Below are 25670 nucleotides of genomic sequence, written 5' to 3'. Positions count from 1 at the left end.
AAGAGAAGTCTGTCCCATGCTATGCAGGGCCAGGTCTGTGTCTTCCTCTTGCTGTATTTCTAGGAACTGACACAGTGTAGTAAGCTATATAGGTCTGCTGTTGAGCCAACAAACAAGGCCCAGCCCTACTCGCTTGGAGGACCAATTTTCCAAAGCTTATGAAAATAATGGGATCAAAAAGGATGTGAAGGACATTAAAGGCATCCATGATTTATTTCCTTATGTGGAAGTGTTTATTAACCTCTCCTGCATGAAAGCCTAGATTAAGGCTTAGGGACCATAAGGAACCCAGGACTTCCCTCTTTTTAAGATGCCTATGGGCTAGTCTTTCTAACAGCTCACAACCAGTAACCAATTTTTATTGTTTCTTTTTCCAAAATATCTAGTGCCCCCTTCCTGCTTCCTCTTCAGTCAAAGCCTTATTACTTCATACTTAAGATTATTGTCACTGACTCCTATAAAGCCTTCCAATTCAAACTTTGCTTCCTTCTTTAGTACAGGGGAATCTTCTAAGACATAAATCAGATCACATAACTTTGCTGCTGAAAATCTTTCCATGATGCTCCATCTCTGAAGGAAGAGGCTGCAAAGTTAAATGCCTACAGTGGCCAGGAGGACAAGAAATGAGGGAAGTGGGCTCCAGTAAGGAGCAATGAGGACAGACCACATGCCTCATCAAAAGGACATGCTGCTACTCTCCAGGGGACCAAGCATGCAGGAAATGGGACCAATATACTAGGTTACCTGATTTTTCAAGAGACTAGAATCCAAAAACTAAGAACAAAATGATGTGGCCCAAACAAAACAGGTATATAGGTGGAACTTGGCCACCAGTGTGCACTCCCTGACCTACAGGGAGAAATCCACTAGTACCTGAAACCTTTCATGATGTGGTTTAGGCTTCTTTTCTCAAGTTCTGCTCAGTTGCTACTGCTTCTAGTCATAACACTTACTTATGATTAGGTAAGCAAACCAAGGGTTTGGTGGAGAGTGTGGGCTCTGGGCCCACTCGCGTGGCTCAGATCCTGGCTCTGTCATTTATTAAATGGTGGTCCTGGGCAAATCACTCTACCTCTTTAAGTTCTAGTTTCCAATAATACTGTATTTCACTGACTGTAACTGACTGACTAGCACCCCTCCCCTGGCTTTTCATAGATCCAAAATTGGGATGTAAACTATAGTCAATCATATTTTAGTTTCATGGCTCTTAAAAGCACTTTTAGTAGAACACAGACAGTAGCTTCTTAAGATATGAATGAACTGCAGAGCCAGCAGCTGATTTTGATGGTTACTGTAAGGTTTACACAAGATATGCCTGTCCAGCGTAAATGAAATATCCCCAGCAAGGCCACCACTGCTCCTTTGCTCTCTGCACTACAACTGCTTGTATATTTGACGAGCTCCTTCACTGAACTCTGAGCTCTAGAAGGTAGTTTCATTATTGCTCATCGCTAAATCAAAAAGTACAAAAAAATGACTGATATAAAAGGAACTCAGTGTTAAGTATAGATCAAATAAATGCAAAAACAATAAGAGAATGCATAACTTTGCTGACTAAAAAATACTTACGTACAAGTGAGTCAGAATATTTATGACTTACCAATATCTCATGAAGTAGCTGGAACGTATTCTTTAACTCATGGGGTGGAGCTGTTTCGAGCTGGTTCTGAAATATTTTTTAAAAAGAATAAAAATTCTAGTAACTCTTCAGTAGTAGGCATTCTGGAAAGGCAATCAACAGTGCTAGATTCAAGTCCTAGTTCTATCATTCAAGTCCCCTTTCTGGGCCTCAGAGTCCCCAAATTTAACTTGCTCCCCCTTCTATGGAATCTTCAATGACCTTAATCTGGGGACTGAAATAAATAATCTGTATGGTCCTCCCAGCTGCAACACTCTTGAAGTTAAAAGGTGATAGGAGGGCCTTCCTGGTGGCCAGGGGTTAGTCTCAGTGCTATCAAGCTATGCCAGCCACTGCAGCACGAATTCATCCCTAGCCAGGGAGCTACCCACATGGCGCAGCAGACTTCTCCTGCTGTTGCTCCCCTCAGCAGTGTATTTCAGTAGATCTGCCTGTTCTGCTCCCCTCTCTGTCTCTGGTGAATCCTCTCACACACACCCCACCTCTGGCCTACACCTCAGTTCTCGCATGCAAAAATAAATAAATCTTTAGGGAAAAAAAAAAAGATGAGAGGAAAAATAGGGGAGAGTTTTAAGTCACTTAAGTATATACAAATTTATAGCTTTTTCACTCACACATATCCTATTTTGTTTTCCAGAATATGCTTACATAGTTATGAGGACGAAAATAAGGAAGCTCAAGATAAGTATGCTATAAGTGAGGAATATGAATAAAGTAAGCAAAGTTCACAAAGCCTACTCCTCTGTGCACCAAAATAGCCCTGTCCACACAGACAGTGGGAAATAAGTCTAAGGTAAACACTTCACTATATCTCCACAATCTGTGAAGTCACATTTCCTCCCATTTTGCAGAAGAGAAAATTACCCAAACTCACATAATCAATAGGAGAGATTAACTGTGATAAAGGTCTGTACAGAGGACAATGAATGTAAAACACTTATTTTTTTTAATTTTTATTTTTATATTCCCCATACAATTGCACTCCCTGATTTCAGCATCTATCCCTCCTTCCTCCCCAAGCCCCCCTAGTGTGTCTCTGGTTTATAGCTGTTTGTTGATTTTGATTTTTTTCTTTCTTATAGTTATTCTTTTTCCTGGTCCCTTATTTAGGTTTTCTAGATTCCTGCTATGAGTGAGACCATCTGGTATTTTTCTTTTTCTTTCTGGCTTATGTCACTGAGCATGATCCCTTCCAGCTCCATCCATGTTGCTTGCAAATTGCATGAGTTTATCTTTTTTGATTGCTGAGTAATAGTCCATGATGTATATGTACCACATCTTCTTGATCCAGTCATCTATTTTTGGGCATTTGGGTTGTTTCCAAAGCTTAGCTATTGTAAATAGTGCTGCTATAAACATAGGGGTGCGGGTACACTTTGGAATTATTGTGTCCTTTGGGTAAATATCTAGGAGTGGAATTGCTGGATTATATGGAAGCTCTATCTTTAGTAGGTTGAGGAATGGCCACACAGCTCTCCATAGTGGTTGGACCAGTTTGCACTCCCACCAGCAGTGCAGGAGAGTTCCTCTTTCTCCACATCCTCACCAACATTTGTTGTTGCTAGTTTTTTTAATATGTGCCATTCTCACTGGTGTAAGATGGTATCTCATGGTAGTTTTGATTTGCATTTCCCTGATTACAAGTGATGTTGGACATTTTTTCATATGCCTGTTGGCCATTTGCATTTCCTCTTTGGAGAAGTTTCTTTTCAGCTCTTCTGCCCATTTTTTGACTAGATTATTTTCTTTGTTTTTGTTGAGTCTCATCAGCTCTTTGTAGATTTTTGTGATCAGTCCTTTATCATTAGTGTTGTGTGCAAAATTTTCTCCCAGTCAGTGGGGTTTCTCTTTGTTTGGTTATTGTCTCTTTTGCTGTGCAGAAGCTCTTTAATTTGATGTAGTCCCAGCTGTTTATCTTTGCCTTCACTATCACTGCTTTGGGTGACTTGTCCGTAAAGACGTCTTTGAGGTGCATGTCATTTAGTGTTTCGCCTATATCTCCTTCTATATATTTTACGGTTTCAGTTCTTTTGTCTAGTTCTTTAACCCATTTTGAGTTGGTTTTGTGCATGGTGTGAGGTGGTTTCATTCTTTTGCATGTAGTGACCCAGTTTTCCCAGCACCATTTACTGAACAAATTTTCTTTGCTCCAGTGCATATTCTTTGCTCCTTTGTCAAAGATTAGTTGACCATGTATCTGTGGCTTTATTTCTGGGTTTTCTATTCGGTTCCATTGGTCTGTGTCTCTGTTCTTGTTCCAATACCATGCAATTTTGATTATTATGGCCTTTGTAGTATAGTTTGAAATCTGGGAGAGTGATGCCTCCATTCCCTTTTTTTTTTTTCAGGAGGGTTTTGGCTATTTGGAGTTTTTGGTGGCTCCATATGAATTTCATCAATATTTTTTCTATTTCTCTGAAGAATGACATTGAAATTTTAATTGGAATAGCATTGAATCTGTAGATTGCTTTTGGTAGGATGGCCATTTTGATAATGTTAGTTCTTCCGATCCATGAGCAGGGGATGTCTTTCCATTTCTTTGTGTCTACTTCTATTTCTTTTAACAGTTGTAAAACACTTTTTAATTAGAGTCTGAAAACACAATCTTCTAATCAATCCCCTGCTACTTGTTAACACGACATGTAAGAAGGAGTGGCAGAAATTCTGCTGGCAGAAACGAATGTATGTCAATTCACAGAAAGAGGGCTGGAAGGATACATACCAAGATGACAATGTTGGTTCCCGGGGTAGGGTGGAGTGAGAGGATAAGATTGGCTGGTGGTATATGTATGTTTTAATTTTTCACATAACAAAAATGTGGTCATATACTATCAGTGTAATTAAAAGTTAAATATTAAAAATAAATAAAATGATATGTGTAGGTTTGCAGGTTTTTCTAGTAGTACTGAGAAAGGCAGTAAGAGCAAGCCAGGAATTGGAGCCAGACTGCCTGTGCTCAAAGTCTGATTGTGTGCCCAGGCAGTTAACACCTCTGTGCCACTATAAAACGGTGATCATAGTAGCAGCGACCTCACAAGACTACAAAATTAAGTGAGCTAAGATGTAATATGCTTGGACTAGTACTTGGCCTTCAATAAATTTAACATAAGTAATAAGCATTGATCAGAGCTTCATAATGAACTTTATCATTATTTCAGAAGATGAGAAAAATCTACTTTTAAAAATGTTGCCTGAGAAAATAATCTGGAATTAGTAAACCAATTTATATAAAAGTTGTCATTACAGCACTATTATTAATGAGGTATTATTCTTACTACTTAAAAATAAAATCCAATGCAAATTTGTACAACTAGGAAGGGAATGGTTAGGTAAATTATGGTAGGTGAGGATGAAATATACTTAGATAACTTTTAATGATAAGGGAAAATATTAAGTCAAGTGAAAAAGAAAGACACAAAATTATAAAGGTAATAAAATTTCAATTATGCTAAAATATATGCACAGGAAATACGAGAAACCTAAGAATGTGTCTGCTGACTATCAATCAATGGTGGAATTCTGAGTTCTTTTTTTTTTTAACTTTTTTTTAAAGAAGCCTGATTTATCTGACTAGAAAGAACAAAGATCACTAACAGAAGCACATTGTTTGTGAGCAAAGAAATGATTTTCTATCAGGTTATCACTAGATTTTTTGGGGTTTTTTTTTTTTTAAGATTTATTTTATTTTATGCATACAAGAACTGGGGTATAGGCCAGAGGTGTGGGGGATGAGAGGAGTCACCAGAGACAGAGTGGGGAACAGAACAGGCAGACTGACTGAAATGCACTGCTGAAGGGAGCAGTGGGTGAGACAGGAAAGGTCTGCTGCGCCATGTGGGTAGCTCCCTGGCCAGGGATAGAACTCTTGCATCAGTAGCTGCAGATAGGTTCATAGGTTGCATCTTAACCCCTTGCGCCACCAGGGAGGCCCTATCACTAGATTTAACTGAGGTCTTACCTTAATGAAATGCAGCATAGTGAAGGAAAAATGTTCATTACAGAAACAGCAGTATACCACCATCTCAATGAGGGCCAGCAGTGAGCCTGTCAGTTCTCGCAAAGCAAACATTACCTGGTGGGAGGATATAAAAGTCAACTTTTCTTATGTCACAGTTAATAGTCAATATGCTGTTTCTGGTTTTAACTGAAATTTACTCAGATTTAAGATTGTTGACACTGTCTCTAAATAGGGTTTCTTGACGTTTAGAGGTCTACCAATAGATTTCAGGGCATTGAAGTCTGTCTGAAATTTAACACAATTCTATACAGATGTGCACCTTTTCCCAGAGTCACTGTCATCAGATTTCAAAGGTAAATACTCCCATTCAAATTATCATCCACAGACCCAAAAATACACAGTTAAGCTAAATAAAAAACAGCACAGCACTGTTGGTGTTATCAAACCCAACATGAAACATTGTTCATAGATCTACAGATACATAAATCAAGCTATGGAGAAAGGACTGGAAGATGAAGTTTTCCAGAGGGGGTAGCTCTGGGTGGAAGGGAAAGCAACTGGGATTGTAGACATGTCACCGTCTGAGCAGTCTATTTTCACATCCTGAGGTTTAAAAAACACTGTGCTTTAGAGTTGTAGTATTCCAGGAACACACAAGAAGTTGTGAAAAAAGTCCTCTGATAATAAACTGAATAACTGTGATTGGTGAGGTGCCAATTTACCACCTCCTAAGACTTGGAAAGGCAATTTAGTGGGCTGGATTAATAAATATCCTTTTCTCCACTAATTATTTCCTTGACATATACGGAGGAAGAAAAATTCATTTGAAAGCATCATTTCTTCTCTTAATAGAACTCTCCATCAGAGTAAGATGTAAAATATAAGAAGACATTTTTCATCAAATAGAGAATGACCAAAATGAAGAAAGACTTCAGAATACATACATACCTCTAACAGGTAAGGTTTCCCTTCAGACAGGAACAACAGTGCTTCTACTTCCTCATGGAGGGGCAACAAGGGGCTCGAAGGGGCAATGCTAATAGGTGGTCGTTGTTTAAATATACCAGGAGCTTCAGGAAATTAAACAAACAAAACTATCTCACCTGATGTTATTTCATGAAATAGGTATCTATAGTTATGTGAGTCTCAAGATTCATACACAATTGCCAAGTGCTGAACTATCTGTTCTCTAGCAGTGCAGTGGGGGAAGCCATACAGGTAGAGAGAAGAAAGCGTTCTTCACCTATTTCTTTCAATGTATGCCTAAGCTGTAGCTGTGACTATTAAGATCTCTAAACTAGTGATTCCCAACCTAAGACAATCTTTCAAAGAAGTAAAAATATAATGCCTGAAGTGCCTCTGGTCAAGAAGAGGCACTAGACAAGAATGTTCCTCAAACAACTCTGCTCAAATGGTCCACCTCTACCTAAGATAAGAGAATCAACCCACATGGATTGGAAAACAAGGACTCATGCTGTAATTTCACTCAGATGAGATGGAAGTGAGGAAGCAAACTACCTCACAACCATCCGAGTGCTCCCATTGGTCTCCTTTGAAAGTCAGTAAGCATTTTCAGATCAGAGTGATGCACTGGGATTTTTATTTACTTTCCTGCCTTCAGATCTTGCTGGCAAATTACACTAACACCCTACCACATACAGCCTCTAAGTACAGAGGCTGTACTTGGAGTACTTCACAAACTGAGTATACTTGCTAGCTGAGAGGCTTCTGCATCTTAACTTTCCTTGTCTACTCAAGAGGATAATATCCCTCTCAGAGATTTGATAAGGAAATTCAAGTCAACAGACTTAAAGCACCATGGAAAGGCATAGCACACTGAAAACACTGAACATTTTTAGTGCTCTGTTATATTACTTGTGTTACTGTTGGTGCTGTCATGACAACACAGAGACAGTACAGAAATATAGCGCACACTTAGGTCACAATACTGGATAATCATATAGGACACCTTGGTCTTAATTATATTAAATGAGAAATGGATTATTGGTTCTGGGTAAAAAAAGAGGAGCTATAGTTTATATTCAATGCATTTTAATGACATAATTTGTACCAAATTCCTTTCATTTTTACAAAGTCCTTTAACATTTTATCTCATTAATCCTCATGACACCTAGAGGGCTATGTTCTTAATTTTTCCATCTTGTATTGAGGATCAGAATGGTCAGGTGCTTGGTCAACTTTACAGAGCTAGGAGACTCCAACCCACATGCTTTGGATTTTTTCTCCCTAAATCATTTATGGTAATAAATGGAGTCTCAGTTAATCTTTAATCCCTACCCCCCAAATAATGATTGACTTTCCCTTTTTCTTATGACAAACATATAAAATGAAGCTTAACATAACACACACACACACACACACACACGCACAAAAATTGTTTGATGGAGTAATTCTTAGACAATGTTTAAAATGTATTCGGGACTTGATGTTCTATTCAGGTTTTCAAATCTTGATTTTACTAAAACTTCAAATTGTAAAACTGTCTTTTTCTTCTTATTTTGAAAATTTAGTTTATGATTCTCTATATAAAAATATAAAAACTGATTCCTCATGTTGATGAGTAGTTGTAGGATATGTGTGTGCATTTCTTTTTACTTTTTGAAGTCTAACTGCCATATAACACTGTATTTAGTTACCAGTGTACAACATGATTCAATATTTGTATATATTCTGAAATAATCACAATAAGTCAAGTTAATATCTGTCCCCATACAGAGTTACAAAAATTCTTTTTTTCTGGTAATAAGATTTTTAAGATCTACTCTTTTAGCAACTTTTAAATATGGAACACCGTATTACTAACTATAGTCTCCGTGCAGTGCACTGCATCCCCAGGACTTACCATAACTGTTGTACCTTTTGATCTTCTTAACCATTTTGCCTACTTCCCTGGCACAACACCTCTGGGACCCACCTGTCTGTTCTTGGTATCTATGAGCTTGGGGTTTTTATTTTTACATTCTTTATACAAGTAAGATCATAGGCTATTTGTCTTTCTTTGATTTATTTCACTTAAATTAATGCCCTGAAGGTCCACCCATCTTACAAATGGCAAGACTTCATTCTTTTTAACAATTGAATAATATATCATTGCATATATCTAAAATACCTATCTACCTATATGCAATACATACATATATATGCATAACTTCTTTATCCATTCATTTATCAGTGGGCACTTAGATTGTTTCTATAATGCTGCTGCAATGAACATGGGTTGCCTATGTCTTTTTAAATCCGTGCTTTCATTTTCTTCAGAAGTGAAATGCCTAGATCACATAGTAGCTCAATTTAAAAAAATTTTTTAAAGATTTATTTATTTATTTATTTATGCATAAGAACTGGTGTGTAAGCCAGGGGTGGGGAGCAGGGGAGGGGGTGAGAGATTCACCAGAAAGAGTAGGGCGCAGAACAGGCGGATCTACTAAAATACACTGCTGAGGGGAGTAGCGGGTGAGGCAGAGAGGTCTGCTGTGCCATGTGGGTTTCTCCCTGGCTGCCCGGGGATCGAACTCATGCTGCAGTGGCTGTCACTAGCTTGATAGCGCTGTTTTTAACCCCTGTGCCACCAGGAAGGCCCCAATTTTTAAATATTTGAGGAATCTCCATACTGTTTTCACAGTGGTTGCACCAATTTACATTTCCACCAACAGTGCACAAGGGTTACCTTTTTCTCCACATACTCACCAACAATTGTTACCTGTCTTTTTGATAATAGACATTATAACTGGTGTGAGATATCTCATTGTAGTGAAGTTTAATGTAAATTAAAATAAATTTTTTGGTGTTCCTCAAATATCAAACAGTCAAATGAGAAGTAAGTAATATCAATTTAATTGCTAACATTATTACTGCCTATGCATCCTTGACAAATTCACCATCTCCTCATTTTTCTCATGTACTAAAGATACATTAAAGCTTACCAACATTCCTTTGGGAAGAGACATCTGAATGCAAAACAAGTAATGCCACTGTATTGTGAAGATTCCCAAATTCTCGTGCTTGTGCTGAACTCCAACGGCGAATCTGTCAGCAGAGAAAATAAAGCGGATGATAGTGTTTCAGCCAGGAATAACATGAAAAGGGAAAGGATGTGCTTGTTCATGATATTCTGGGCCACAATTACTTCTCTCCAAGTCTGATAGAAGATGTCAGGGCCCAGATTTCAGGGTAGCTGAAACCTTAGACATATGATTTCAAACAAAACCATCTATGCACCCAATTTATGTACTGAGTGCTAATCAGGGAAAAGTATCGGGGAATATTGTTATTGTTAGACAATAAACATTGTCCAAAGTGTCGGGGAAAGCCTGTGAGGCTGGAGGTCCCAGGGGCCTGACCCTCCTCTGCCATCAGAGTGCTATGTCCATGTGGGAATTCCCCACTGTGATGTGTCTGACCTCTGTGTCTAATGGGAGAGAGGACGCTACCTGCTCTGCCCGCTCTGTGCTTGTGAGGACCAGATGAAACAGTAAATATGGAAAGGTTTTTGTTTTTATGTGCTTCTTCGGTGAAAAACAAAACCAAATGCAAAATATAATGTTAAATATCTAAATTACAGTGAACTTAGTAGCTGCCAGTGTCAGGGGAGCCCCTGATAGGGAAAAGCCTGAAGTGAGAGATGGACCTGTCGGTCCCAGCACATCCACATAGAGCAGGCTGTGGGGTCAGCATTTTTTAACACTGGGGAGTCAGAGCAGCACAATGACATGGCGGGAAGCTGCGAAGAGGCGAAGCAGCACGTCTGTCTCTTACAGAGAGAGCTAAGTTTTCTGGTGCAGTGCATTGCCTACAGGGGTAGGAGTGGTTTACCACCACTGTATGTTCACATTTTGTGTGTTTTAAATCTAGCAAACAAAAGAAATATAATGGATTGCAAAAATACACCAATATAGGAACTTCAAGGAGGAATCACTTTCAGATATTTATAAAGCCCCTTTATTATAAAACAACTTCCCTTTCATTTCCTGAATGAGTAATCTGTACCTGCAGCAACACTTTCCTTGTGTAACAGTACAACTTCACATTTGAATTCTGCCTCATCACTAGCATCCCATGAAGCACCGGCCACCACAAGCCTTGCCCCCAAATCCAGAGCATGAGGAGAGGACCATAATTCCTGCAAGGCTTTTCAGACCCCTGGGCTCGGAAAGCAGCAGTACCTGATTGTTTTGCCGGTTGGCCCCGAGGAGAAAGCTGATCATGTGTCGCAGAGCAGAATGTCTCAGAAGAAGATCTCCAGCCCTAATACCTTGCTGTCACAAGAGATTGGAAACACATATTATATGCCTATGCAGACAAACATTTATCTTAAAACGCAGCTAAATGAGAATGCAATAATTTACATAAAGAAGGGACTTACTAAAAAATCTACTTAGAAAAACTTATGAGTTTTGATAGACACATATTGTTTCACAATGGCTACTAAATATGCAGTTAGTCACTAGTTTTCATGTAGATTTTTACTGCTATCAATGAGTAGCCACATCTACACACACTAGAGTTCATATAAGATAATGTACAAATTAAGATTTTAAAGGAGTAACACTCATAAAACTGTATCACACAGGTCCTCTATTGGCCAGATTAAATTTTTTCCATATGTAAAATTCCTTTGGACAATCAATCTGCTGTATTAGGAAAAGATTAGAAAAAAAAATCACTTACCTTTTGTACAAAAGTGTTGAATAGGAAAAAGTACTGAGCACAATTTTTACAATTTTCTGGGACATCTTTATCCAACAGAGCAAGTAGTACCTCCAGTAACTGATGGAGGCTTTTTAACTGGTTTGAAGAAAGATGAAGTTACATAAAGGAAAAAAGAAAAAGACAAACATTTGTAACAGAGTTAATCTGAAGTAAATCACCATAAGAACAAGAGGAAAGTCTGATCGATACAATCCAGGCTCAGATTCAGATGGGTTTATGCTTTGGAGAGCACAGAGTTTATCTTCCAGGGTACTGCTGAAATAATTAAAGGAAGCCTTAGTTGTATGTCCTGCATTTCAGACTCAAGGGCATGATTCTACCATCTCAAGGTCACGTCTTCTCCAGAGCCAATCTCTTTCTCTTTTAAATAAAGGTGGGGGGTTTACAGGAAACCTATTTCTGAGTCCCTCCCTCTATTCTGCTACTTCTTCACATAATCACAGATGCAAAGAATAAAAACACAGACACAGGCATAGTGGCTAGAAATCAAGCCATGGAGCAAATGGAGAGCAACAGCCTGACAGAATGACAACGGTAATATTGACTCGACTGGGAACTTACTTGAAAGCCCGCTGACGCCTCATGGAAAGCTTTGAAAAACATTTTATTTGTTTAGAAACCATTTTGGTTATCACATTGCTTCTTCTTTCCCTCCCACCCCAACTGTTTTTGGACAAGTGCCTAGAAATTCATCTGTGATCTAAGAATTAAGAGTAGGCTTAGTACTCTGGTTATTTCATTTCCTCTGAAGAAGGTATTCATAGACTTGAATTATTCCCATCCATCCTGTCACACTCATTATAAATACAGTGAATTCTAGCATTTATATAGCACTTCATTTTCAAAGTACTTTACAATATAAAGTGGGTGGCAAGAGGCACCGTTTCCTTTATAGGGAGGAAATAGACATAAAATACATCAGCTGGATATCAAGTGAAATTTACTGAGGCAAATGACTCCATGCTTATGTCTTCTACACTCCCTTCCATTCCCACCACTTGTAGTCCTGCCTTCAGAGGTTGGTGGGGTACTCTGCTATGGCCTGACCCCATCTAGAGGGAGACTGCACTAATTCTACCTTTATCCTTTGTTTGGATTGATAATTGGGAAAGAGGAGGAGCGTGAGATGGTCCTTATGTTAAATATCTTAGAAAACTTCCACAAGGTATTTTAGAGCAATGAAATTCAAACTGTCTTAAGCAGCTCCCATTGGCCTATTTTATATATTCTGCAGTCTGGAAAGGTTTTGTTTAAAAAAATGGTTCTGCTATTTAAATTGATGGAAAACCACTAACAGAGTAAACCTCAACTTCCTTATGATCCTGGAATTGAGGAAAAGTCTTTTTCTAGATCCTCCTAATGGGTATATTTGACCTCCTTATTCTGCACTGAGCAAAACTCCTGAGGTGGTACTGCTCAAGGAACTAATTGTTTGTGGGTGCCAGGCACTGTATTTACATTAACATTTTCCTTAAAGATTTGCTTAAGGTTCCACAGCAAAGCCAACATCGGAATTTGAAGCAGCAATTCCCAGAATTTGCATTTAGTTCATTGAGACACACTGCCTCTAGCCAATGTTTATAAAGATCCAATTATTTCTGAAAATAACATTTTTCAAAGTTTTCCATGTAGTGTCAGCTGTTTGAAACAGCAAACTTGGGAGGTAACTGCTGTATTTGCTAGGACTTAATAACAGATTAAATAATCAGACTTACAATGTATTTCATTTATTTCTTTAAGACTTAAAATCTTTGGGATTTGAGGAGGGTAATGACTATCATGGATTATTTTAGCATGTGCAGAATTGTGAACCAGAAATTATGCTGCAGAAAGCAGGGTAAGGAAGAAGAAATTCAGAGGAACAGGAACAAAGATTAGGGAACAGTAGAGACCTGTGAAGGAACTACTCTGGCCAGTGCCTTGAACGAATGGCACTATCTGGTTTGGTTGCCATTCGGAGGTTAAAATTGTGAATATAGCTTATGAAGAAAGAGACATGGAGGGGGCGTGGAGGGTGCTCAAAATGTTGATGGTCTACCCTAGAGTCTCTAGACTCAGGTTAGCCTCAGTTCAGAGAGATCTAATACAAACTTTTGAAATCAGACTCTGAAAACTTTTCTAGAGAAAAAGTACTGAAGCAAACAAAGTAGACCTACATTCCTAGCCTACCCTAGTTTCTAGAATATGAAGAGGAACAGACAGAATACCTTTTATTTTGGAATTTATCAGAAAGGAAGTTCACAGTAGGTGCATTTTATATGGCAAAATCACCAGACTCCAATCCCAGGTTCTCTTTCTTACCATGTGCAATTTAAAACATCTGATAAAAGCAGAATGTATAAATGAAATTTTGAAAATGAGACTGACCTTATCCTGGTAAAACAAGGCACTATCTAGGGTTTTCTCCAGAATGGTGGCCACAGCAACTCGTACTTCTCTCACATTGCACTCCAACAAGAAAATCCTAAAATGAAGAGAAATGTGGTGCAAACAAGTAGACAGTTATTAAGACATTAGTTAAGTCTGCTGAACCAGGGCCTAGCACATGCCCATAGGCTCCTCTCAAGGAGGAAGGCCAAACAGGGAAACAAAATTTTTGAACCCCGAAAAGTGGATTTTCTTCGTTTTTCATGTCTTCCCTAGAATAACTATTTATATAAATGTAGATTTGGACTTAAGAAGATACGAAAGCAAAGAACCTAAATTTGTGACTTTCATTACTCATGAGTAATTCTCCTTGGCACCTCTCAATTTCTCAGAGTAAGGCACCAAAGTTTGGAGTCAAGACACCACCTATTGATCTCCCTGTGCAGTGTATTTCTATCTTCCTTCTCCCTTCTACAACCCTGACTTAGTAGATAACCCTCTTAGAAGCATCTGAGGCTGACAAGTCCTGCTTCCTTCCTTCTATGGATGAGAAGAGTGGAGGAAGAACCTTTGGGATCAAGGGGATAACATATACAAGTGTCTCTAGGCAGGGAAAAGTGGCTTAGTGTGTTCAAGGAATCAAGAGGTCAGTGTATCTAAAGTATGAGGAAGAAAAGTGAAACAAGGTAGAAGGACAGATAAAGACTAGATTCAGTAAGGTTATGGGTATTCTGGGGATCAATAAGTATTACTAATATTACTGCTTTAGTGTAAAAGAGTTTTTAAGCAGTGAAGTAAAATGATGTAATTTGTTTCAAAAAGAACACATTTATTGCTGTAGGAGGTAAATTAGAAGAAGTGGGGATATTAAGCAAGTAAATGTTTAGAGTTTAAATCTAGAGAGGAAGGAATATGGGATCAAGAGTTTCCATTAGTTATCAAACTTGTCCCTAGACTATTATCTCCCTGTGGGAAGGGACTGCATTTCAAACTTCCCTGTTGTCAATTTTAAATTGAGAGATGCCAAATCATATTTGTATGTCGATGGAAGGGACGCAATAGGAAGTTCTAGAAGGTAAAGATGCAGGAGTAAAAGTCAATAATTAAAGGGTCCGCTTCCTTGAGAAGGTAGGCACATGTGGGGATTTATTTTGGGAAGACAGGATGCTGCCCACACTAAGAGAAGGAAAGGAGAAGATGGGAACAGACTGTTATGTGTGAGCAACCGTGACAGGGGATGGAGAACTGCTCACCTCTCAAACATACTTTCACAATGAGGCCTGGGGGCAAGGTCACTGGGGTTAGCAGGAGGGCAAGCATAGTGGGTGAGAGTGAAGGCAGAGCCCACTGGGGATAAAGGAGACCGGCTACTGAAACACTGGCTTGCTGGGCCCCATATGAACAGACTCCAAAGGACAAGGTAAGGTTATTTAATGAGAATGACTGGGAATAAGATGTAAACATTCACAGTGGTTGGGGTATCTTAAATTTTTACCAAAAAAGCAAATAGACAGACAAATATACTATCACACTACATAGTTTACTGGTAGTATGATAGCACATGTGTCATACTACCAGTAAATTTCTAAAAATAATATTCGAGAATATTTTCTAAACATAGTATAACGGGATTACTGTGCAGTAACCTAGGACTGCCGACTGTTGGGAGAGAACCCGTGCAGTGAGCAGAAGGGCCTTGACCTGAGTCCCTAAGGCATGTGAAAACACATGCATCTCGGAGGAAAACCTCTTAGTGACAAGACTTGGTGTTGAGTGCCTAGAAAGTGACCTGTGTGGAGTCAGGCCTCTACATCTCCACAGTCTTAGAATAACAAAAATAATGAGCGAACTTCCCAAGCTCTAGCTAGGGGGCGATAAAATTATGTGCGTGAGAACTAACCACCTGGTTCCCTACTGTCTGAAGTAAACAGATAATAATAAGAAAGTAGACTAATCATTCATACATGTTATCATTATATGGTATGCTTTGATGTTACACCTGCTGCAATTAAAACAGTATATAATGAACACTAAAACAATAAAGATTTACTGCATGCTGGACATGACAGTCCCCCATGTCTGATTTCCCTCACCGTCGCGTCCCAGGTCCAGGACTCACTAGAAGTCCACAGCCGACCACTTTATCTTGCCACCAGACTGCGACTCCCTGGGGGAAGGGACTTGTATTTCAGAATGCCCTGAGCAGCAGGACCTTCTAATCTCTGAGCACTTGGCTGGGCACACATGCTCTCCTTGTAATCACTGAGCACTTGTTTTGACTCTAGTCCAACAGATGTGGCTTCTGATCGACTCCAATCAGAAAAATTATTTCAAATTGACGTAGAGTTGTAAGAAATTTCAAGCCTAAATCACTAGAAGAGACACACAAATTTCTAATGAAAAGATCTTAATACTTACTTTATCAGTTCTCGTCCTTCAGAACTAATGAAATATTCAACCAGCCATTGACAAGCATCAAAACTTTTTGAAAGTAATGCTTCAATAGTAGCAATCCATTCTTCAGTGTCAACCCTTTATAAAAACAAAGACAGTGATATCAGGAGCATGGCTCCAGCAAAGAGCCTCACAGAGTAGCACTCTGTTTAGTTTGTAGTTTAGTTTTTTCAGGGGTAGGGTGGATAAGTTAATATTCAGTATCTGCTGACCAACATAGCTCCAATGCACCCAATGCACCCCACGGTCAGGGTTCTGAAGGTTTGGGTACTTGTGATATGACTCATCTCCCTACTGCCTCCCATCTCTGCCCGCTGCCCCCAAAGTGCCAAACAGTTAAAGTTTTCTGCATCTTCTTCAAAAAAATTCAATTGGAAAAAAAATACCTATCTGTATGTAGCACACTGTTTTGCTTAACTGATTTATTTATGATCACAAAATACACCCTTTCAGAATAGGTTACTACATGAACATTTTTGTACTTTATTGCTGCAACCAATAATATCCTACTTTATGGAATAAAAATATTTGGGTAGAGAGAAAGGTGCTTCATCTGTACTACCAAGATCTCACATCACCCCCTTTAGTCCTTCAGGGTTCAAAATAGCAAATATAGGACAAAGTGGAAACTGTACAGTGTATAGACAGCTTGAGCAGATTTCATGAATAAAAGTGGCCAAATTTCCTTGGTCAATCCTATGCCAGACAGTAAGAGGGAAACATTATTTCTTCTTTAATAAAAATGATATCACTTAATATAGCTTTAATTATTATGAATGAAAATTAAGTTGCCATTATATTTTTTTCTCAAGAGTTTCCTGACTGCAAAGTCTTTCCAAAAACTTCTCCATACTTGAAGAAGCTAACTGCGCTATCAAGAAAGGAAAGACTAAGAACCTTAATGGTCTTCTAACTGGCCTTAAAGGTCTTCTAACTGGCCTTCTCATACTTCTCATCTCCTTGTTCTAGGTATATCCTATAAACCAATGTGCAACTATTCTTCATCATTCACAGAACAGCTATTTACCCAGAGTCTACAAAGTGCCAGGCACCTTACTGGTTGCAACAAAAGTCTACGGTGTCTATAGCCTCACTCTGAACACCATGTCCCCTGCCCTCCTACCCCCAGTTCAAAACCCCTCCACAAACTCCTATCAAACAAAATGAAACTTCTTTCCCTGTCACTCAGGGCACTCAATGAGCTCATCAAACTCAGCACTCTGCCTCTCCTCAAATGTATGAATAAACCACCACTACATCATTTCTTAGGCAAGGCTTACCTGTTCTCCAGATTTCCCCTTTCATGTAGAATGATCACTATTTTTCTACTTTTCCTTTTCAAAATTCTCTGAGACTATCAATGTCTTTAACATCTCCCTAATCTTTGTATTTGGGGATGGTTTTGCCGAATTTCCCAAGCCACAATATTTATGCCTTGCATCATAGTTCTTTTTTAATTAAAACTCCATCTTTCCTATTAGACTAGCAACTCCTTAAAGGTAGAAACTGTGCCTTAATTATTTGAATATATCGGTCTCTTTCACAATGTTCTGAAAATCTGAATTCATAAATTCAGCTTCAATAGAATAATCAGTGCCTTTTTGTCACAACAGAATTATCAAAACATCACTTCTTACCTGAGTTTTTTCTTTGTCCGTAGATAAGTTTGAAAAAGGAATTGAATGGCAAGCTGTAGGCTCACCTTTGCCATGCAAGGATAATATGGATGCTTTAGTTTAGTCTATGAGAGAGGGAGGGAAAAAAAGGATTTTTTTTCACGAGTTTTGTAGACTATTAGATGTTATTATGAATTGTATAACACATAATAAATTTAAATACTGAGAAAATTTAGTCCATTCATTATAGAAGTGTTCCATTTAAATTTAAAAAAAGGTTAAGAAAAGGTAATTCTTCATTTCTTTCATGAAGTCCTTTCAAAATAGTCTTTAGACCACAGGAAGTTAAGATTATCAACAGAATAAGATAAACTTTTTCCCTTTTTTGTAAATTATAATCATGATACTAGTGAAAAAGAAGTACTTGGAAGTCACTCTTAAGTTTGGTAACAAGATCATACATTAGGAAAAACTAATTTCTGCAAAGTCTGATATTCACTGACATTACCTCATGGCTACACTTAGATTTTTTATAAAATCTAAATAAAAGCATTGAAAAGGGTGAGCACGTGGAAACCCAAACTCATCCATAATCTGCATTACACATTTTGAACACTACCTGTATTTTAGTATCACCCAGCAAATGACACATTTGTGGTATATTTTTGCATCTAATCTGAATGTTTAACTGAGAGTGAGGACGAATGCTTTAGCTGAAGGATATTTAATTATGCATCGTATTCCAAATAGTACTTACGGCATTCAATGATGCTAAAGACAAAACAAAACTGAAATAATCACTACTGTACACATCTCTATTCTTCATAAACTTGAGGTTCTCATCTCTCACCATCTACAAAAGAAAATTAGTAAAAAATTATTTTTAGGGAATAGACAACATAGTATGTGGGAAACATTTTTAGTGATACATTAGGTTATAAGAGTTTTATAGTAGGTAAGAGTTCATAAAAAGCCTCAAGTTTTGAATTTTTAAAAAAGCAGAAAGAAAATTTCCTTTCAAATACAAGAAGCTGTAAAAAAGTGAACTGCTATTCATTAAATCAAACCCTTTGGGGAAATTTTGGAAAACCACCATGTGAAGGTCAGGTGAATTCTAACCCATTATTTTTGGCAGAAAGGGTACTTTCCTTGTTTCAGAGGGCTTAACTCTCTTAGTGAAAGACTGTTTTTCTTAAATTCTCTAGCTCTGGCTACTTAGTTATTGCTTAGTGTATAAAGTCTGGAATGGGGAGTCAAACAGTGGTGAATTTAAATCTGACAGTGGCAAATCATTTCTTCTTTCTTGAGTTTTCCCATCTGAAAAATGGGAATAAAACCTGCTTTTCCACAAGAGTATTTTAATAATTAGGAATTTGCTTAAAGCATGTAGCACACAGAAGGCATGCAATAATTAATGGTCATCATTGTCATATTACTTCTACGCAAAGGCTATGAACCCTAACTTATTTTTCTCTCCAGACACAGTTAATTTTAGTAATGTGTTCCTTTACTGCCCACTCCCTCCCCCAGGGTATCTGTGGCATCCCACCATTACACAGCATGTCAGAGACAGTACTGGTCAATCTTGAGTCCATGAGCTGGTATAAAAGACAAGGTGGGTAAAATGAAGTACACAAGAAGGCTGGCAGGAGTACTTTTGGACCTAGAAGATGGATTTTGACATTTATGTGAATTTTCTCCCTTTGAATTTTTCATACAGTTCTTACCTGATATATTCGAACAGGCATTTTCTCCACAAATAGTCCTTTCTTCTCACCTTTTTTAACCAGCTTAGTTAAAATAGAGAGTCGGTCATTGTTAGGTCTATGGGGCCGAGGAGATGACTGAGGTGAAATTTCTGGCGAAGACGGTGCTGACCTAAGAGCAGAATGAGAAAACTATTTGCCTGAAGTGGCAATTACGTTAGTAGTTACAGACGATCTGACAAATTTACATAACCATAATAGTAGCCTTAAAAATTTAAAAAAAAAAAAACTGTATATGGGCCTCTCTGGTGGTGCAGTGGGTTGAGCACAGCACTGGGAAGCTGTCCATAGCCTCTGCAGCGCGGGTTTCGATTCCCAGCCAGGCAGGGAGATACCCACATGGCGCGGCAGACCTCTCCTGTCCTGTACGCCTCAGCAGTGTTTTCGGTCATTTGCCTGTTCTGCTTCCCGCTCTGTCTCTGTTGAATTCTCTCACCCTCCCGTGCCTCTAGCCTGTACCCCCATTCTTATATAAATAAATAAATCTTAAAAGAAAAAAAAAGTTGTATGCTGTTCTGATCCAATACTTAAAATGCAAATTCACAGACCATAAAAACAAATTCTGACAATTCCAGCACAGCATGTGCTTTGGACAGAATGTATATTCAACAGACATTGAATTAAAAAACCCTCAGTTCTAGAATGAAATAATTCACATGCATGTTTCTAAATGCAATAACTTTTTTACCAATGAAATAGTCACCAGATAGCAACGAGAAGAAAAGGGGTAGAGATATTTACTTTTTCCCTTTATAGAATTTCTTCTTAGCTTAGCTACATAATCTTTAAATCCCAAACAGCATACTCTATGGATTTACATATCATATACTGAAAGCACATAGCAAATTACACAGGGGAGAAACTCACAGAGAGAGATCCTCAGCTTCCTGCCGCACAACACTGACACGACTCTTCTTTGGTAATACTGGGGAGTTTTGATCAGATACCCTTTGGTAAAAGAGCATATAGGCATTCCAGTATCTTCGTCGTACATCAGTATATGGGTTTGCTTTATAAGACATCAAGAAAGAAGTCTTTGTAAATAAAAAATTTTTTCTTGTCTTGAGAATATGAAACAAAGGACCTACAGATCTAGCAAGTAACTACTTACTAAGTTTGTTAAGTGCAAAGTGTAAGTAAAATATGCATCTTTTTAGAGTATTGCTGACAGTCCCTTGGGAGACAAGATAGGAAGTGAGGGAGCTGTATGATGAGGGAGTAAGGGAGAGAAGGCACGTGTTCCTGAGCAAGTCTACATGTACTCAAGTGGCAAGTAACATTTAAAAACTAGTCCCATGGCACAGGCTGAGATTATAATTGGCCTCACTGAAGCATTTCTGCAAAGAACAGCATTGATAGCATATCCAACATTAATGGATAATTATATTACACATGACAACACAGCACTGCATGAAAATCGAATACATTGGATCTAATATACATAGAAATTTTAAAATGCCCCTAGAATATTTCAAAACCAGGTTTTAGAAATGATAAGATCATTGCAAACCTTTTTTTTTCTTCCAAATAGTAACTTCCTCACAGATTTTTGTGACTACTTTTCCTCATACTTTTTGAGGGAAGGAGTTGTAGAAAGATTCTTTGCCACCTGATACAATAAATATGGTTTTAAAATCACAAGTTCTAGAAATGTCATCTCTAGTTAATCATACCTCTATGTAAGTGAAAAAGAAATGTGAAAATTTTAGTGGACAACTATGTCTCCTGAAAACATTTTTTAAGGTTTAAAATGTTTACATTAGTTTCTCTTTGATATTAATTTCTTTCTCTTAATATACTCCTCCTGATTTGTCACTTCTGCACTGCCAAGGCATTCCATAGATTTATAAAATTTTTGTTAGAAGTGTGAACATTTCATTTTGGCTATCAAAGAGTCTGTGGTTCTAAACCACTAGAGCAGCAGTATGTAAAAAGAACTATATCGACTGTATTTGTATGTCAAGAATACAGCTACAATTTGATAGAAAACTGTAAGAGATAAAAAAAAAAAAAAACTAGTAGAAAATATCCATTTGTAAATACTTACTTTGATCATAAACTTTTGGTCTATATTCTCCTCCAAAGCATTCATATTCCAGAGTCTCATCATTTAGATCATATTCTTCTATAACTGTGTCATTAAATTTATACCACTTTCCTTTTCCACATCCCCTAGATCACAGAGATAACAAACATTATAAGGTCAAAAACGAAACATCCCACTGTCAGGATTTACCTCTATGTACTGCCTACAAATACATCAGGTGATTTCCATCTGAAAACCCCTAAGAAAAAAAAGCAACAGCTTTTCAATTTGTAAATAACTTTTCAAATATCAATAAAAGGGGTAAAAACAGTTGTATGGAGTTTAAAAATCCAGTATCACATGAGATCAAAGAATAATGCAACGCTTCTTTATACCATTATAAGTGTGGATGACAGAACGGGACAGAGGAGGGGAACAGGGGGTCAGGGGTGGTGAGGAGTGATAGGGCCTCTGACAAGGCAGACAGGCAGAGGGCGTGGTGGAGAAACTACTGACGGACAGAAGGAGGGATGGCAAAGCCCTTACCGCCTGTCCTTAATGAAGGAGTAGTAGTGGCCTGCATGTGCCTGTCCACTGTGCACAATGACACCGACAAGTTCATAGTTTTCTGTGAGGGCAACTTTTTTTCGTGGAGACCCTCCAGCTCCCTGATCCATACTTCTCCCATTTTCACCAACTTCAGAGGATGAATCCTGGCGAGCCATTCCTGAAACTGTGTAAGGCTCCATATTCAGCATCCAGGGAAACTATTTACAAGCAAAAAGACCACAGTGGATTTGTAACCAGTACACAATTGAGTTAGACACAAGGAAGAGTCATGTGTTTTCCTAATTTAAGCTAGGACTACCTCCCTAATTCACAAAATCTCAGAATGGCTCACAAGTCTGGGAAAGTGTAAGTAACTTCTTCCTTGAGCCTTAAAGAATACATTTTACTTCACAATTACCACCAGAATTGAGAGATACTATAGATCTGCCTGTTTTACTAGCAGCAAGACCATAGCCTTTCACGATGTAGATGAAATTTGAAAATACAAAAGGAAACAATAAAAAAGGGATTAAAGTAACGGTTGTAAGAAATTTCAGGAAAAAAGCGTTACCCTTATTTGTTCATCATATTTAATGGAACGTCCACTCTCCCAATCAAATCCAAATCTCATTAGGTGAATCACCAACACACTAGGTAAAGACTTAATACAGGTTCTTTTCACTGTTATTCTCTAAGGAAAAGCAAAACCCAATTATTTCCATGTAGAAAATAAAACAGCAAAGTGAATAATACAGAGTTCATGGATTTCTAAAGACCTTTCTCACCCAAGTGAAAACAAATAGTAACAATTGGTGTGTAATATTGATCTTACATATAACATAAAGACAAAGTACATGAGTAATAAGCTAATTTTTTTTTAAAGGGCAAATTTAATACCTTTTCTTTACACTTTTCACAGTAATATGCATTACTTCCCTCTAGAACTTCTCCTCTAACAAACTGGTCCAAAGAAATTTCCAAACTCTGACAAGAAGTAACTCCTAGATTGAGAGCCATGAAAGCTTCCTCACGCTCGTATCTGATTAGGAAATAACAGAAAAATCATGATCAACAATGTAAGTTAGAAATTTTGAAATTATCACAATGCCTAAAGTTGAATACAGAATTACTTTCTGATTAGTGAAATTAGCACACACCTTCTCTCATCCTTTACATTACCAAATAAAAATCCTCATTTTTGACAATTCAGGATTGCTTAAAATTATGAATTTCAACAAAGAAATTTTAGAAACAGAAACCAAAGAAATTTAATTAGACAAATACTTACAGATACATTGAGATAGATATAGCTCCAAGTCTCTTAACAAATGTGAAATTCGTAACACACTAGAAGGAACATTTAAAAATGACAAGTACCTTTTTTTATTTCAGTGATATTGTCACTAACCTGTGAGGACAGTCTTTACAGATCTTCTGATCAGAATAGATGCCCTGAAAAGTATTCTTAAAAATCTGATCTCTTCCCATTTTCTGTGGGAATAAAAAGTTAAAATTTTAGTTAATGCCCCCCAGAACGCCCAAGTTAGTTACACAGATATTTGTTTAGACTTAAGTACAGATTACAATTTAACCACCAAAATAAGAAAATTCATCTTCGTAGATTAATCTGGAAACTAAGAACCACTGACAGCAATGTCAGAGCACTGGCACGGTCAGACAAGGGAGAGCAGAGCTGGGCAGCCCCAGCTGAAAGCAGGGCATGCTTCTGAGGATTCCAAGTAATTCTCCCTAACCATCATTGACAGTTAACAGCAACTCTCCACAATCTTTGCTTTTTTCTTGTAGACAGGATGCTCTAAATTTAAGCAGAGATGGATAAATTGTGCCTGTTGCTGAGAGAAGAAGCAAGTGTTGGTAGTGACAATGGTTGTCCTACACGGCAACGTCATGTAGGAAGGGCTATGTGTTTTAGTGTGTAAGGGTAGAAAGCTCTGGATTTAAACCTCACCCAAACAATTTTTAATCTGGTATTGCTCTGCACACGGCAGCAGTTCTCTGACTGATGGAGTACCCCTGAGGACAGGTACTTCCATGCACAAGCACAGGAGTATGTAGATACAAATGGCTATTACCTTGGGGTATAGATTAAGACCTATATACTTTACCAATTGTCAGATGAAATAAGAAGCAAAGAATTCTGTAATTTTAGTGATCTCTGTATGTTTAATGTTCAAAACCAGAAGATGTGAATTATACTTGTGGTGTTAATCATGACCAATATGAGATTTGTTGGTTTCATTATAATCCCAAATCCTAAAATGCTGTTCTCATACTACAGAGCTTGAGGGAATCCAAGGAAAAATGAAATTTTTTCTACCTTGAGATATTCATCCATCTGATCAATGAGACTAGTGAAGAATTCATATGCATCCTGCTGCTCCCGCACATAAAGTTCTTTGTTCCACATCTTGAAAATCTATGTAACAAGGATTAAACATGTTGTTAAGGGAAAAGAAGCAATTTCTGAATTTAGTAGAAAAAGAATGTGAAAGAGCACTTAAATGCTTTTAAAAACCAAAATTACTGTTGGAATGTAGAAATCTCACTGTGGTGAGACTAGTTTGTTTTGCCACCCATGCTTCTTCCTGGCTCTTTGTAATCACAACATGTCTACGAAATCACACACGGTATGATCTCAGGCCATGGAACAGAGTTTCTGTCTTAGAATCTAACCAACCAATGGGGTAATACAAGGTAATAGTACATAGTAAAGCAATGTTTAGAAATAACGTTCTTTAGTTAGTGAAATCTGCATAGATTCACAGCAATGATTTCACCAAATATTTCAAAGTGCTTAAATAAGAATTATGAGAAATAGTCAAAGTAATTAAGGTCAAAGAATCACTAAAAATTATAAGTAACTATTCTCATCATTCTAATCATCTGAAATCAGACACCATTGATGTAGTCGATTTTTTTATTGGATCTTGACAATGGATTATTCTAGAATTTAAAAAGGAGACAATTATCACTAGGGAAAGAATGAAGCTGCACTCCAAATATCTAACATCTTTAACTCTAAAGAGCTGCTGGATGTCATACCTTCCAAAAGTTCTCAGGTACATAATACTGCAGCTTGCTTTCCATTAAATGCCCAAAGAGAGACTGCACTTGGTAAAACACACTATCATCTGGATTGTCCGTGTCATCATCCACAGAAAGTAATGACTAAAAAGAAACAAAATGTATTCAGTTAGAAATATTTAACTGCTTTACAAAAGTCCTTGACATATGTATTTTTTTTAGAATGCTATGCATGTTTGGATGTGGCTACAACTCTGCATATTTTTAGCTTCCATATTTCCTAACTGGTATAAACATGCATAAATCATCTCTCTGTGACTGTATTTAACTATGAAAAAAATGGAACTAGTAATGCCAAAATTTCTATAAGAAATAAGTGTAACACAATAACATGTAGAATATTCTCAAAAATATTCTCTTGACTGTTTTATCACATGCTACTATCGCATTATTACAAAGCGTTGCTGATACAGCCCAAGGATTTCTAAAATACTAAAAATTTTTATGATTTTTGGAATAG

At 37.7% G+C, this 25670-nt stretch overlaps 1 protein-coding gene across 1 annotated transcript in view; it reads right to left on the bottom strand.

The window, feature by feature from the left end:
• USP24 (ubiquitin specific peptidase 24) overlaps positions 1-25670 on the bottom strand; it is a gene marked incomplete at its 3' end in the record, with an annotated part of 135476 nt that overhangs the window by 7602 nt on the left and 102204 nt on the right. The window contains exons 44-62 of the mRNA XM_084241782.1: positions 25169-25294; positions 24444-24542; positions 23514-23596; positions 23003-23144; positions 22677-22796; positions 22103-22323; positions 21578-21702; positions 20398-20539; positions 19492-19642; positions 18522-18617; positions 17786-17889; positions 16113-16226; positions 13695-13791; positions 11286-11402; positions 10781-10873; positions 9542-9644; positions 6546-6667; positions 5598-5711; positions 1601-1666 (exon numbers count right to left, since the gene is read on the bottom strand). Coding sequence (XP_084097908.1) covers positions 1601-1666; positions 5598-5711; positions 6546-6667; positions 9542-9644; positions 10781-10873; positions 11286-11402; positions 13695-13791; positions 16113-16226; positions 17786-17889; positions 18522-18617; positions 19492-19642; positions 20398-20539; positions 21578-21702; positions 22103-22323; positions 22677-22796; positions 23003-23144; positions 23514-23596; positions 24444-24542; positions 25169-25294 — 2235 coding nt within the window. The remainder of the gene's footprint in view (positions 1-1600; positions 1667-5597; positions 5712-6545; positions 6668-9541; positions 9645-10780; positions 10874-11285; positions 11403-13694; positions 13792-16112; positions 16227-17785; positions 17890-18521; positions 18618-19491; positions 19643-20397; positions 20540-21577; positions 21703-22102; positions 22324-22676; positions 22797-23002; positions 23145-23513; positions 23597-24443; positions 24543-25168; positions 25295-25670) is intronic.

The sequence above is a fragment of the Talpa europaea genome (genome assembly GCF_964194135.1).
Source record: "Talpa europaea genome assembly, chromosome: 9".
NCBI classification, from domain to species: Eukaryota; Metazoa; Chordata; class Mammalia; order Eulipotyphla; family Talpidae; genus Talpa; species Talpa europaea.
The sequence above is the reverse complement of the archived record's forward strand: the minus strand, read 5'-3'. Positions and strand labels throughout refer to the sequence as shown.